Source organism: Apiospora hydei (genome assembly GCF_038363865.1).
Source record: "Apiospora hydei strain CBS 114990 chromosome Unknown utg000008l_segment0_segment0, whole genome shotgun sequence".
NCBI lineage: Eukaryota > Fungi > Ascomycota > Sordariomycetes > Amphisphaeriales > Apiosporaceae > Apiospora > Apiospora hydei.
The window spans coordinates 1,678,828-1,693,994 of record NW_027117367.1 but is presented as its reverse complement, the minus strand read 5'-3'; the positions used below and the strand labels follow the sequence as shown (position 1 = coordinate 1,693,994).

Below are 15,167 nucleotides of genomic sequence, written 5' to 3'. Positions count from 1 at the left end.
AGTAGGAGACCTTTCATTAGGCCACTCCAGATGGGCGGCAGAGCAAATCGTCGTCCCGTATCTACTGTCCTGGATTTTACACCTGATAGGATAGTTCGAAGGGTTTGATACATTTTCCCAGATAATTGCCCCATTTTGACCGCAATGGCCATTGTTGATTCTATAATATCGCCCTGTAAAACACCACCTGCAGTACCTTTGTTCCTCTTGGGGTCTCACAACCGCTGCATGGGGGACCATCCCAAGTACGAAGTGCACATAGGTTATGAGGGGGTATCAATCTTTAATTTCGTCTGCATCCGCTTCTACTCTGGCGGCGTGGATCTGATCCCATCTTGACTCCGCTGTAGCGACCATTTTCTTCATGAACTCAGGGCCGACGACTGTGCCTCCATGCTTCGAAATCCCTAAGATTTTCGTACTTCCACCGAGCTTATCGACAACCACGGTGACTGTCTCGTCGCACAGACCTTCTTCGAGTCTGTCGGGGTCCACGAGAACCCAGTAGCTACCGCTGCCCTTCTTTTGCTTCTCCTTGGCTGTGAACACAGATGCCGTACATGCCACAGGCAGTCCTCGTAGGTTAAGAGGGGTCGCATTCTGTTGAGAACGTTTGCACAGGACCATCTCGCGGTCTGCGTCCCAGTAAGCGAGCGGGAGCTTCGTATCTCGCAATGCCGCGAGTATGGCGGTCCAGGCTGTGTCAAAGGGGTTTCCGTCGAACGAGATGAACAGGACGTCGATGTACAGCACCCAGTAAGCCTTGACTGCCTTGTCTTCAGCAACATCGTATTCGTCGACCTCTTCTTCGGCCTCGTCCATCTTCTCGTCATTGTCTTCCTTGTTCTTCTCGCCGCCGACCTCTTCAGGGTAGATGCGTAACCGACTCACGTCAACCAGCTTGGAGCTGTGAAGTAGAGAGTAGACGCGCGTGCTCAGCGTCTGCGCGAGCGTGGTGGGCGGCACGCCGGGCAGGAAGTTGGGGGCGCAGCCGGTGGCGAGCTCAATGTTGGGGACCAGGAGATCGTAGTCCCGCGCCTCGTCCAGGGGGGAGCCGGAGTCGTCTGCTGGCGAGGGTGCCCGGTAGTTGGGGATGGCCGACGTCAGGATCGTCTCACCCCGGACGCCACATATGACGGTGGTGTCGCCATTTCGCACTACGGCGCTGCCGTGAGCGTGTGAGAGCGAGGAGGTGTTGATGTATGGGGTGCGAGTCTGGGCGGGCTGGCGTCCGTTTGTGCGAGTGGGCGTCGTGGACGGATCGGCGGGCTGCAGGTTTGCGAGGAGGTAAGGGTGTGGTGATAATTTGGCGAACGTGGTACTCGAAAGAGTCAAGGACTTTGGTGTCGCCATGATTGAGTTTGATTTCTGCAAGTGAAAGCAGTTGACCCTTGCAGTTCCAAATCTTGATTCCTCAATGTCTGCTCCAAGTGACGATCAGTAGAAATTATTTCCAGCCTTGCCTTCTGCAATCGATAGTGGGGTCCAGCGTCCATTGCCCCATTGCGACCCGTGTGTTAGTGGACGCAAGGCTGTACCACAGGCATTCATTCACCTTACCCGTGCCACGCACCTATTGTTCCTCAACCTCAACCTCAACCTCAACCACGAAACACGGGTTCTTAAGAAATACAAGAACAGAATTGCAAAGTGGGATTGCTACTTATCAGAGCCACAGCTACCTGCAATGGCCTAGGTGTCTTTTGATTCATTTACAGGGACTGAGTTAGTACTTATCAAATCGAATATTGCAAAGCAGTTGCGCCAACAATAGCAGCGATTGCGAAGCTGCCATACGATCCAGCAGCTCCTGGAAGACAAAGACTACTCCAAGGAGCGCCTGCATGCTCTGTGGAAAGATACCTAAAGGATACTGTACACGGTCACGGAGCAGCAGAACTGTACCCGGAGTGCAGATCCGGACGCCGACGAGTTACAGACGTCGGATTGCCAGTAGATTAAACTTATTCGTAAGAGCGGCTATGACGATGGCGAGAGGATAAACTCAGAAACATATTGCGAGATTAAAGCCATGCTAAAAGAATGCATCGCCATGTACTCCCACCGCATTCTACGTCTGGGCGAGTTCTCTCTGTGTGAGAGAGCCCACCGGTTCACGCACTTCAATTCCGGCTTTCGTGTAGGGCTCGTACGTATCGTACTCATCTGCGGAGTATAGGGAAGAGAAAAGAACCCCTGTTGTTTCTGGCTGAAGCCTCGGTCAGCGGTATCCTCGCCGCGCTTGGATGGATATCTCAAGTTGGAAATATCATTCTTGATGGCTGCGGCTGCATGAGGTTTTGATTGATTTAGCAGTATCCCCTCTTTGTTAGCCCTTGACTACGCTGGAACCGCGAGATCAGGCTCATCTTAGATGAATCTGGAATTAATGCCTTGGTATGTAGCAGTCAGTTGGTTGAATTCCCTTCTCATATTGCGGTAGTCGTGTTAGTGGATTGCATGCACTCTGCCTTACCTAAGCAGGAAGTCCCTGTGTTGCTGACACAATGCTTCTTCCTTGCATGGATTTGTGGTAACATATGGGATCGTTACATGTAGCAGCGTCATAGTCCCCGGTTGAAAAAAGGGCCAACCGAATTGACCAAATAACAAAGTGGTTCGGCATCCTTTCTATTGGTTCTCGGGCTCCCGCTCGGCTGCTTGGAGAGGGCATTGCGGTCGGCTCGCTTCAATTTTCTGCCCCAAACGGGCATGATATCGTGAATTGCTGCTACCGTTACGATACTCGTTGGATCACGGCGTTCCATGCATCCAACTTGACCAAATTCGTCTTGCTGCCTCCAATTCCCAGCGCTCTGGAACACATTTGCATGAATTGGACAAGCCAGCCTATCAGCGGCGGGGGTCTTGGGGTGCAGCTCCATGCTGCAGCAGAGGGGTTCACGGTCACGTCGAAAGTGGTGACAACTCACTCGTGCTGGTGTTGGAGACCTAACCTAGGACACATCAATCGGCTAGCCGAAAAAGCCGGATCAAGCTCAAGAATCTCTTGTCCATGCAGGTGAAGAAACTTGCCAGGCACGGGGAGGAGGCCGTGATTCGATGGCATCCTGGTTTGTCGTGGTTGATCCTGGAACTGCAGCTGTGGTGGAGCTGCTTCGTTCACGCCAACCCGCGGCTTGGGCGAATCAGCGGCCGCCTTTTGCCGCCCGGCCTTCCACACCGCAGAGCTCAATCTGTGAACAGCCAACAAGATGCTGTCGAATCCCAATGCCTCTTCTCGGCCATGCCACGCCATGCGCAGGCTTTTCATTCTTTCAGTAGCCGTAAGGGTTTCCAGCAGGGTTCCCAGCAGGGTACCCGGTGTCATTCACGGGAGCTATCGCATCTTCGCCTCTAATTCGATAGCACCAACAGACACCAGCCCCCAGATCAAAACCATGATGGCACCACTGATAGGATGAAGCAAACAACTCCTCCAGACACGAGAGGGGGTTCGTTCACTTGCACAAGACAGGAGTTTGTCGGCCTTGGTGTTCTCGTTCGAGAGCCACGCCATGCCCTCGGCTTGCTTGACATTGGACTTGACACTCGTCTTGACAGCAAGCTGACTTATTGCAGACGTGCTATTGCAGGCAGTAGGTATGTGACGAATGTAGCCCTTCACCACCGCTCGATGCAACCCTTCTCGACTACAGGTTAAGAAAAAGGCAAAATCAAAACTTGAGCTCCCGTAAGCCGGCAAAATCCCTCATCTCCCAAGCAGAGGGAGAATAGAACAACAGTCGTACGTGATTGCCAGGTGGTGCGACGGACAACTGAGTTTTCGAAGACATCATCAACCAACAAACAGGTCTATCATATTTCCTAGAGCCGTCACAATACTCGCCCCACCCAACAGCACTGTCGATCTACGGGGCCAGTCTGCATGCGAGGACTCGATACCCTAGTTGGTATACACCATACCCCCTTGCGGCCCTACGGACGCCTCCCGCCTCATTAGGAGCATCCAGATAACGGCCCGCATCAACAGCTTGCTTTCCCTCTGGCGCTTACGGTTACACACCTCCCTGCTTCCCTAGGTTCCCTGGTGCAACCTGCAGTATGCGGGGAGTAGCCCACATCCAGGCCAGCCAATATTAAAGACGGCCAGCCGCTGGGCCTGGTGCCACTTTGATGCCATTTCCCATCCGGTCCCCTTACAGGATTCATATCACACCAAGCTGTTCTTGCCTGTGATTGACCGAGCTCATGTGAAGCCGAATTGCGCATCTCCCTTCCGTTCCACCAGGACGCTTCTGTGTGCTTCTGTGTATGCACAATACGGGCCAAAGCAGTCCAACCGTGGTGGCCAAACGTCTTACAACGTTCGACCTTGCCAAATCCGGTCACATCTGCCCGGAGAGGAACAGCGCCCCCGAAAGCAAACAACCCTTGCCCATTCTGTGGTATATACACGCAACATCCACCTCGAATGTGGGAATAACGAACACTGTCACCATCTTCATACACTAATACTGCGGCGCGGGGAGTCTGGTATTCCTCAACCGCAAACGAAGCGCATTGCCAAGTCTGACGTCGTCTTCCTAAGCACGCTCGAATGCCCTTCATGTTGTGCTCACAGTAGTGCGATGCGATTTACCATTGGCGCATAGCACGGAGGATTTGATCGCATCTCGATTGAGGAGAGAAACAAGAAGCCTCGATATCATGGCTTCCGAAATCCAGGGCGTAATGGCCGGTGCGTCGCGGACCATAGGCCAATTAGCCAAGAGGATACATATCCCGTTGACGGCGACCAGTCCACCGGGCCTCGTCGAGGCTCTTACAGTGGACCCATGGGACAGAGCAGGGAAATACGGTCTCGGATGGACATACTTCTGCCTTGCGCTGATGGGGTCAGTCCTGTTCGTGAGGATATGGCATTGGTGGCAGGATAAGATTCGGCAGGCAATCTACAAGCAAGATGTTGAGCGACACTACCGAGACTTGTACAGCTTAGACCCCGAACAGGCCATGACGGCGATGCAGACCGAGCAACCTGGACGCCATTTCTTCCCCGAGACGAATCACGAAGAGAAGAAGGACTTTAAGCCCAGGAGCGACTTTTCATCCATCACGCCTGTACTCGATGCCCTCGCTTTGTTTCGATGGGTCTTCTACCGACCGATACCCGATCTTGTATGGAGAAGACACCGCTTCACTTTTTCTTCTCTTGCGGTGGTGGCAGTCGGCTTTATTGGGTTCGCTTTCACCGCGCTTTTACACCTTCTTGTTACAGCCCCTTTATTGGCAGAGCATTCAGTTTGGCTCGCCTCCTGTCGCAATCCGCGCAGGCATGATTGCAGTTGCCATGACCCCTTGGATCATCGCATCTAGCATGAAAACCAACGTTCTTACCTACATCACTGGCATTGGCCCCGAGAGGCTGAATGTCTTCCACCGGTGGGCAGGGTATCTTTGCCTGTTCATGTCCCTTGTCCACACCGTTCCCTTCTATATACAGCCAGTGTGGGATGATGGTGGCATGCAGACCTTTTCACGACTTTTCCCGGAAGGCAGTGGTGTCATTTACGGAACGGGAATCTCGTGTCTTGTTCCCCTTGTCTGGCTCTGTGTAGCCTCTCTCCCTTTCATCCGAAGGGTGGCATTCGAGGCCTTCGTGGTTCTCCACGTACCTGTCGGGATGGTCTATGTTGGCCTCTTGTTCTGGCACACGAAGAATTTCCTCGCCTCGTGGAGCTACCTATACAGCACTATCGCAATATGGGCCTTCTGCTATGCTCTGAGACTCTTCAAGTTGAACTGGACCAAACCATGGCGACTTGCTTTCATGGTGGGAGATGAGGCGGCCATCACTCTCATGACGGAAAATGCCATCAAAGTGACAATCCCTACACAGATGAGGTGGAGTCCTGGCCAATATGTCTACCTGAGGATGCCTGGCATCTCGTTCTTTGACAACCACCCCCTTTACTATATCGTCCCTTTGCAGCGAAGATTTTCCTTCGGAATACGGAGAGCAGTATCGCGATTGTGTTTTGGTTTTCAAGCCTTACGGCGGTTTCACTCGGAGGGTACTGGAAACTGCCATTCAAAAGGGCCCCTTTCACACATACCGAGCCTATCTTGATGGCCCTTATGGTGGGATGCGCCGAGAGCTCTCCGCGTTTGATACCTGTATACTGATTGCAGGAGGAAGCGGTATCACTTCATTAATGTCTCAACTGCTGAACCTCATCAAGCGAATGAGAGACGGTAAGGCTATCACCAAGAAGGTTGTCGTTATTTGGGCTTTGAAGAGGCTAGAAGCGATGGATTGGTTCCGCGAAGAGCTCCGAATCTGTCGGGAGTCTGCACCGCCCGAGAGCGTGACGTGCAAATTTTTCGTTACGTCGGCTGTGAGACAGCGCGTTGGTGCTGGTCTTGGCGCCGGAGTCGGGGAGCGGGCACAGCGACCTCTGAGCACCATGTTCCACGACAGACTGGATGGCTTCGTTGCTGGCGTTGCCTCGAAACGAGCCTCGACATATATCCGCGACGAAGCCCAAGGCAATGTCGATTATGAGCGCGAGCTGCGTGCCGAGGATGAAGACAGGATAACTGCTTTGCCACAACAGAGATACCTTCAGCCGCATCACGTGCCCCCCGCAACGGCCAGCACTGGCCAACAGGCAGTCGGCACAGGAAGACTCGCTGCGAAGACTGGAGGGGCGAGAGGACGAACATATGGAGATCCAAGAGGATCATGGCGATGCACCTCCGCCTCCTCCCCCACCGTCTGGTTTCGAATACCCCGAGGACAAGCCCAAGCAAGGATTCCAATTCCCTCCGCTTCATTTACGGCCGGAAAAACAGCCTCATTTCAACTACGCGCCACCGTCGCCCCGCCGATTCGACGGCTCAAATACGCAGACTCCCGGGCAGGAGCACCGTTCGGCAGAGCCCTCCCAGGACGTGCCCCGACCTCCCGAGTTCGCCCATCTCCGGACCACCAACCTACCGGGCCAGGGCCAGGGCCAGCCGCGGCCGACCTCGACGTTCGGGCCGCCCTCCGGCTTCGACTTTGGTTTTCCCGAGACCCCCACCGAGTTCCAGAAGTCGCTCATGCGTTTCGCCTTCCCCGTCCCGCACCAGATCGACGGCGGCTGGAGCGTTGAGTACGGCCGCCCGGACCTCGGCTACATGCTCAAGGAGTGGGCGACAGGCGGCACCGATGGGCGCGGCATCCTCGGCCGGAGGACGGCCGTCTTCGTTTGTGGACCCGCCAGCATGCGTGTCGGTGTTGCCAACACGGTGGCGCGGCTACAGGCTGAGATCTGGGGCGACGATATGCTTGAGGAGATCTTCTTGCACACCGAGAACTACGCCCTTTAGGAAAGAGGGACATAGTAGTAAGCCTTCTCGGTTGTATATATATATACCCATATACCCACATATCCCTTTACCACTGCCTTGAGCCACCACCACCACCTAGGCACTATTGGGTGGTGGAGGCATGGCAGGAACAGGGAACGAGGAAGGAAGATCATGCACGATCGACGACTGGAGTTTTGTTTTGTTTTGTTTGGGCGGACAAAGATACCAAAAACGTATTTCTCATTCTTACTATATCTACACAAGGCGTTGCGAGGCGTATCCATATCCTACTCGATAGTTGATCGATCGGTTACAGGTGTCGTTCATTAGACGCTGGGTTATGAGGCACAGCGGAGACGACTCCTGGCGTTAATTCATATTCCTTAATGAGACGATATCTCTTCTTATTTACAATGAACTGCCATGTGCCATGCTCTTCTCCGTGACCCAGTGATATAGATGGAGTGAAGTAACCAACTTCGGCCGTCTCTTGCCATGGAGATTCAGAAGCGCGGTATAAGGGAGGAAGAGCGGGCGGGAAACTGCTACGCCGCTCGCTAGGTTTGTTCCCTCCCAGATACTCTTGCTCTCATGTCTTAAATTGTTGAGAAGAGATAACTCATTGCCTCCTTGACATAGCAGCAGAAAGATTCCTGGCCCATCATATTTGCTATCGATGGCCTTGCACGCTGTCATATACGCTTCTTATATGTGAGGGTGATTGTTTCCCCCCATTTTATATCATTTCCAGCGATACAAGACATGAGCCGCAGGCCAGGCTATCCTTGCGAGATCCAGAGAATATTATAGCACATCATGCCCGTATCTCCCATCCCGCCGGCCGGGTTTCGCTTGGAGCAGCAGTAGTATCCATGTCCGGATTATGTTCAGATGAGAAGTTGCGTCTGGGATTTTGTTACCCAAGAAGCTTTGTAGAACTCTCCCTGGCTCCCGAGAGGTTCCTCTGGAAAAACGAGCTAGCGCGCACTTCATGCAACCAAGTCGTTGTGAGAAATGAGCCAGCCCTGTGGCCGAAATCTTCTTCATTCCGCCTTGCTTGTGCCACTACTTCTTAATCAAGCATATCCGATGTGTCTCATTACACGCTTACCCCCTCTCCATCGTCACCTATGCTGCTTGGTTGGTTCGTCGCTTCATGGGGAAGAAATGGAGGAAAACAAAGCAGAGTGCAAGACATGCAGCATGAGGTGGTTAATGAATGCCTTAGTGTGCCGAGAAAACCGGTGGGCTAGCTCTGTAAAGCCTTAGTCAAACCCCCATGATGTTTCACTCCTATTGTAACTACACACCTTGAGGCTAGACGGGGTTTCCCGTCACATTTCCTGGCCGGTACCAATGTTTAGGCCCACTGGCGCGCCGCCAGAGAATGACTTACATCCCATGCTACATTTTCGTTGTAGCACTTCGTGTGTGTATGCACTCGAATCAAGCTGACAGGCAAGTCCGCCAGTAAAAGAGGTTTGAAGATACTGGTAGGTTTATTTCTGTCCATGCAGTATCTACTTTGACAATAGCTCCCTCTTTGAGCCCGCGTTATCTCGTTAAGTGGTATATAACAGCAACGTGATGCCCTTCGTAGAAAGTTTCGTCTTGCTTTCCCACGAATCGTAGCGCACACCGTTCAAGACGAGGCGCCAATAAAGGCACCGAAAGACAGAAACGAAGGCCGAAAGAACCATATGGTCATCATGTGAGCCTCGGGGAATATAGCATGACAGGGGTATCTGCGCAACTGAAAGGCAAGGCCACCCCAATATCACCCCCAAAGATATCCAACTTCGTATGCTAAACGGCCCCAGAAATCATAGTCCAGAGAAGCAGTGTGGAGGCGCTAATGGCAACAAAATGTAACTCCCGCCCAAAGATCACAACATCCCAGACGCCGAAATGGTCAAATAAGCCGTGAGGCTACCCCTATATTTCCCGGCCGCGAGGCCCCATCAATCTTGATTTTGATAGTGACAGAAAGAAACCGGTGTTTTGGAAATGATGGTCGCTCGGGAACTTTTTGATATACCGAGCAGCTTTTGGTGTTCGATTCTCGAAGGCGGTGCTGTGATTCCCTGCCAGATTGCGAAAGCAAACAATCCTGCCGTTGTCTCCCAATCCGTGGTCGTGTGACCATGTCCTCTAGCCTATCCATGTTGGTATTTCATCCAGTCTTCAGCCCTTGGTCAAGCGCAAATCATACATCGTCAATGGTAGAAATATTGCTGGAGCATCCGGCGTCATGGGCGTTCCCCGTAGTGATACATCGCTTATATTATTATATTCAGTGTCGGTGTCGGCGAGTCGACGAGCTACCTTCGTGGCGATGGGAGTGGCCGTGCCCGTGTCGATGAGAGGAGTGTCCTTCACGGTCCCGCCGCGAAGAAGTTGAGTGCTCAAGTTCACGGTCCAGCTCCTCCACTCTTTGCCGATAGCCCCGGACGATGTCACGGATATGGCGGATGCGGTCGAAGTCCAACTCGAGTTCGTCCAGCTGGCGCATGATTTCGTGGAACCGCGCAATCTCGCTGTCGGCAGTGTCGATCAAGTTGCCAGCATGGTCATACTGCTGCATGGTAACCATGGAGCTCTGTTCGCTGAGGTATTCGATACGCTGCTGGATCTGCACCATCAGCCGGTCGAGATGCCTCGAGAGCGCTGCTAGGCTGGAGCTGTCTAGCAGCAGGCGGCCCTGCGACGAAGCACGGCTGGCGGCGCGTGACGATGAAGAGTTGGCCTGGGTTTGGTGGTAGCGTAGAAGCTGGATCTCATCCTCGGTCAAGCCCAATTGCGCGTCCGGGACCGTGTTGGCCTCGGTCGACGGCATTGGCACGAACGTGGGCACCGCACAGCGTCTGCGTTGGCAACTCCAGCTGCCCGCTTGACTAGGATGGAGCGTTGTGCAGCGTCGGTAGTACAGGGGGTCGGCGGTGGCGAGCCGAGGAGGGGCAGGTCCGGATTGCAACGTCGTCTGGTTTTTGTGTATAAAGGCGGATGATGCGACACCTTGTGGTCAAGCGTTGGATCTAGCGGTGCGGAGGGCCTCATTGTCTCTCACGGCAAAAGGTCTATGCTCATTGCACCGCGGTCATGGAAGCAGTCGGGAGAGGCGAGGGCGGAGAGTGAGCGGGCTGATGAAGGTCATATACAGGCTTGATAAGGGAGCTCCAAAACACCGGGGTGGTGTGGTGACAGGGCGGGAGATGAGACGAAGCGTACGGCGGCACAATGCAATGCTTGGGACAAAATGGAGATCAAAGAAGGAAGGGGGACGGCCGGCCGAAGTTGGCTCGCTTCCAATGGGCCTGGGTACCGTCGAGCAGAGCAGAGCAGAGCAGAGCAGAGAAGAGAACAAGCCCGCCAGCAGCAGGAGCGGTGTCCTACTTGCTTTCTGGCGATTTAGTTTTGATTGGGCTTGGTTTGGTGATACACGCAGAGCTGGAGCCGGTTCACCACACACAAGCAAGCATACCCACTCACACACGGAATTTTTCCCCTTCTTCTTCTTCTTCTTCTTCTAGATTACCGTATCCTTCTCTAGACTGGCTCGACACCCACACCGACGGGGTACACACCACCTTGGACTTCAGCCTTTCGTCACTTGGGATCGAGTCGCAAGCAGTGGACAGAAGAGGAAGCTAGAGGAGGGGACCAGCAGGCTGGAGACAAATGGGTTCTTTTCCCTCGGCCGAACCAGCATGCGCTGACAGGAGGGCGAGCCAAGACAGTCTATAGCCAGGGTGTTGGCACTACGGCTCCAGGTACAGCTGTGGTGGTATTGGACGATCGCAGTGGGGAAGTCAGATGTTTCCGTTTTGGCGTACTGGCCGGTAGGGATTATCTTGGGATGGGTAATGAGATGTAATGATATATAAGATTGACGGCAAAGAGGTGTGCGGGATTAAATTGCGAAAATAGCAGGCAGTCGGTTCCAGTGGCGTGCAGGCAGGGAGGTGACAGCGACCGAGGAGTGGTCGAGGCAATACAGAAGAAGGGAGGAAGAGAGAGTGTGGCCTCTCGGCACTTGGGCTGCGAAACGAAGCGATCAATGAGGGCTGTCGTCAATCGGGTGAGTGGGCGGGATCCGGCGCCCAGTGCGCTGCGCTGTGCTGTGCTGTGCTGTGCTGTGTCTGGTAGGGACGGTACTTGTAGCATCCAAGGACGGGAGCTGATGCGATGCACTGCGATGTTGACGCAATGCAATGCACGACAGATGGGCGGCTGGGTGTTGGTTTGTTCGCTTTCTGCTTTCTGCTTTCAAGTGTGCTTCTGCTCCGGCTTCTGCTTCTGCTTCTGCTTCTGCTTCTGCTTCTGCTTTTGGCTGAGGGCGGGAAGGCCAGAAGGGGAGATGGGAAACAAGCCCAAAACAAAACACAGCAACCGATCAAGATTGATTGCCAGTGACCGGGGCTGGACGTGGGCGGCAGACGGGAGTTGAATTGGCTTTTAATGGGCTCAGTCCCCTGGAGTCTCCACCTCGGCCTCTCCTCAAAGTCAAGCCCAGGCCAGGTCGAATTGAATTTTAGGCGGGCGAGAGCGAACTTCAAAGCGTCTCGCTGCTGCTCGATGGAACCTCTAGAACACCAAGTGGAAGTAGAACCTATGTCTGGAACAGCGTCAATGCCATGCCGGGGTCATCCTTGGACTACGTAATGGCGCTGTACGACGACTACGACGATAGTATCTAAGTACATACCTACATGTTGGTATGTGTGTGCTTTGCTTCAGGTTAGATTGATCAATGGGATTCCGACGGCCATTGATTGCATTTCCGACTGCGTTTGCCAGAACTGTCTGGCTGAAGTTCTGTTTGGTAAGTACACACCTGTACAAATGATGCAAGGTACAAAACAACATCAGTGCGGTAGGGGCCTTGGGGCCTACGTCTAACCTCTAATCAACCAGGCGCTTGGGCTTACTTCCATACCTTCCATACCTTCCATACCTTCCATACCTTCCATCCAATACTTGACAACCAAAAATGGCAAGGTCAACACAATGACAAACTGCAAAGCACTCTGCATCAATTATATTAATCCCCAGGAAGAGTGTTTCATCATGTCGGCCAATCCACGCAGCGAAGGCGTCACCATCGACTTTTGATTGGTCCTGTTGGCTCACAAGGCTGAGACTGGATAGAGTTGAAGAGAGAAGGACAAAAAGAAGCAAGCACATAATCGATGCTTAGGTATGTACTTTTGTTCTCCTATCCGTCGTCAGCGTCTCACAGATATGCAAGGAATCAACTTCACTGCTCTTTTTAGCCGCTGCTGATGCTGATGTCTGACTTTCGGTGGCTTGGGTCACACTCCACCCAATGACACCCTCCCTCGGCGCGCTTAAAGAGGCCGAGGACGTCACCACCCGGCAGCTGTACATGTGGGAATCCATCTTGCTTGCCTGGGCATCTCTATGCAGGTCCGGCCTTCGCGGGTTTGGTGTGTGGCCACGCCAATGAGTGTCTAAGTACTCATCCTCCATGTAGAAGCGGAATGCCTTCGTCCGGCGTGTTTTTTCCTGTTCAGTGCTGATACGGCCTCGACGCTCTAATCAGCCAGTGCTCCGGATCGACAAGGTTCCAGTCGCAAGGATGGAGATATGATAAGATAAAACCAGCCCGGATTGCCGGGTACGCAGGACGTACAAGTATACCCTCTCCTGTCCTTAGGCTTACGACGTCCACACCACTTTGGCCACTTGTGTACCGCAAGCATAGCCCTTCGGGACTAATACGGTGATGTCCACAGGCTTAGTTGAATTTCTGGCTGCTACAATATGGGATTTACCGGAGGAGTTTACATTGCTCTCACTGAGGAGAAGACTGACTACCGAGGTTATCCTCATGCAGCCCTGGAGCCAATGCACTACGATCCACCACCAAAAAAATAGGGGCTACGCAACTACCGAGAGCCTCCTGATCTACTGGCACGGACATGACGTGACTAGTCGGTCTGATAATTGAGAGGTTGGGGACACTCCGTCTGCGATATATGGTTCAGAAACAGCCAAATCTCGTCATGATGCTCTGCAGCGAGTGGTGATATTTAAGCCAGGAGAAGGCAGAGGTGATTATGTTCCTTGATGTACAAATCGCACATTACACTGGACATACATGCCTCTGCCTCTGGCCCGGGGCATCTACGCATAAATCCAGAGACTGGAGGTGCTCTGCTCTGTACCATGAAGCGAGCCCCTTCTATTGTGCGGACGCTGACCCCGGAAGCACCGGATAACTTGGCCATTACATTACCTCTGTGAGATTCTGCCTCGACGGGCACACCGCCACGAATGACGTGGAGCTATAAAGACTGGAACTGCTCATCGTGATTTCAACTCGGGTGCAAGGCAAGGCATCTCAATCAGGCACTGTGGTTAGCTTATCAGCAGGACTATGCAGAAGCCGCATGAAAGTGCTTCGGGTGATGGGAGATACTCATGAGACATTTGACAGACCGCTCTATCGCCTTCTTACTAACCGTGGGGATCCATGTATGCATCCTCCAGTTCTATGTGCAGTAGGTAAGTTTTTGGGAAGCGCATGTACCTGACTCTCTCTCACAATGCCCTTCGTGCCCCTCGCAAGCCGCAGTCATTGACTTTAACCTTTATCGCCCTTGACACCTCTACTGAATATGTATGGAATTCACGTTTGATGAGTTCGACGTGCCAAGCAGATGCTGTGGTTCCTTTGGGCTTTGAGATCTTGCCTTGGGAGGAAGGCAATCGCAATTCAGTGGGACTGGACGATCTCGACAGCGGCTATGTACAGAGCCACGACATCAGTGCCCGTAACCTCAAACTTTTGACTTCTGAAGGATATTCTCTGCTAATCGTACTGTTCTTCTATCTGCCATAGTTGGGTTGGGTGCCTTCACCAACACTCGGTCGATATCACTTTGTTCGCTGATATAGCCCCCTTCCTCTTCCCCCAATTTACCATCACCGTTGTCCTACCGGTCCCCTCGTTTCCGAACAGCGAGCGTCCGCAATTCACTTTCAAATACCACATAAGCTGTCATGGCTAGCGAGCAAGTCGCGTCTTGTGCCGTGTTGATGCTTCGACGGTGTTCAAGCATGTGGTCATGAGGGGACATGACCACTCTCAGGCCCTGGGCAAACGAAGATGCGGGAAGAGAGGCGAATAGGATGTACGTTCCTTGGTTCGTCGTAGATATTGTATATGAATCTGTATACGCCATAATATTTCCGGGGAGGAATGACGATTGCTTCTATATACTCGGAGAAGCCGCTCGACCGAGACTCGTTCTTTGCCGCTCACCACCAGCCAGCCCTTGTTTCGTTCGCACATCATATTCACAACCCCCCCTCAGGCTTCAAATTGAAGCCACAGACTTATCGCCACAAGGAGCGAGGAGCTGCTTCTGCTTGGTATTGTCAGGGTACAGTAGCGGGCTGGGCTGCTCAGGTGACGGGCCGTCGTTAGGGGTGAAGGTCGAGTCTCAAGACTGCTGCTTCTACGTGAGTACCGGCATTACCCCAAGAAGCGATCCGAGCTAAGTCAGCGGACATGGCAATACAGCGAAGAAAGGCAGCATGTATCGTCCCTTCCCTTCTCTCGCATGTGAACTACCTACTCCCATGGTCTTCACAACACCAAAAGCAGCAGTAGAGAATCTCAAACGTGAGATCCACTGGAGACCATTTGGATGATCTCCATGTTTGCTTCACGGCGAAGCATTTCACCAATATATAACTGTATATATATATCCTATTATTCTCTTATATGCGTGCTTCTTTGTACAGACTATTCATACTCTTTTTATACGATATCCGAAGAGGTGTTTAGTTAGCTTTTTCTACTTCTTCTCCTACTTCTT

At 52.8% G+C, this 15,167-nt stretch overlaps 4 protein-coding genes across 4 annotated transcripts; 1 reads left to right on the top strand and 3 right to left on the bottom strand.

Moving 5' to 3' along the window:
* Positions 1-276: 276 nt before the first annotated feature.
* On the bottom strand, positions 277-1,353 carry PG997_011106 (uncharacterized protein; the record flags this gene model as incomplete). The annotated part of the gene is made up of 1 exon (XM_066815421.1): positions 277-1,353. The coding sequence occupies one exon, from the start codon at positions 1,351-1,353 to the stop codon at positions 277-279; it is 1,077 nt and encodes a 358-aa protein (XP_066664711.1).
* Positions 1,354-2,929: 1,576 nt separating this feature from the next.
* PG997_011105 (uncharacterized protein) lies at positions 2,930-4,572 on the bottom strand (the record flags this gene model as incomplete). Its single annotated transcript, XM_066815420.1, has 3 exons — positions 2,930-3,266; positions 3,381-3,587; positions 4,181-4,572. 3 exons carry the CDS (start codon positions 4,570-4,572, stop codon positions 2,930-2,932), a joined length of 936 nt encoding a protein of 311 aa, XP_066664710.1.
* A 99-nt stretch (positions 4,573-4,671) lies between these two features.
* Positions 4,672-7,338, top strand: PG997_011104 (ferric reductase transmembrane component 7; the record flags this gene model as incomplete). Its single annotated transcript, XM_066815419.1, has 4 exons — positions 4,672-5,142; positions 5,243-5,913; positions 5,957-6,602; positions 6,649-7,338. The coding sequence occupies 4 exons, from the start codon at positions 4,672-4,674 to the stop codon at positions 7,336-7,338; spliced, it is 2,478 nt and encodes an 825-aa protein (XP_066664709.1).
* A 2,275-nt stretch (positions 7,339-9,613) lies between these two features.
* Positions 9,614-10,156, bottom strand: PG997_011103 (uncharacterized protein; the record flags this gene model as incomplete). Its single annotated transcript, XM_066815418.1, has 1 exon — positions 9,614-10,156. One exon carries the CDS (start codon positions 10,154-10,156, stop codon positions 9,614-9,616), a length of 543 nt encoding a protein of 180 aa, XP_066664708.1.
* Between the last annotated feature and the right edge of the window lie 5,011 nt (positions 10,157-15,167).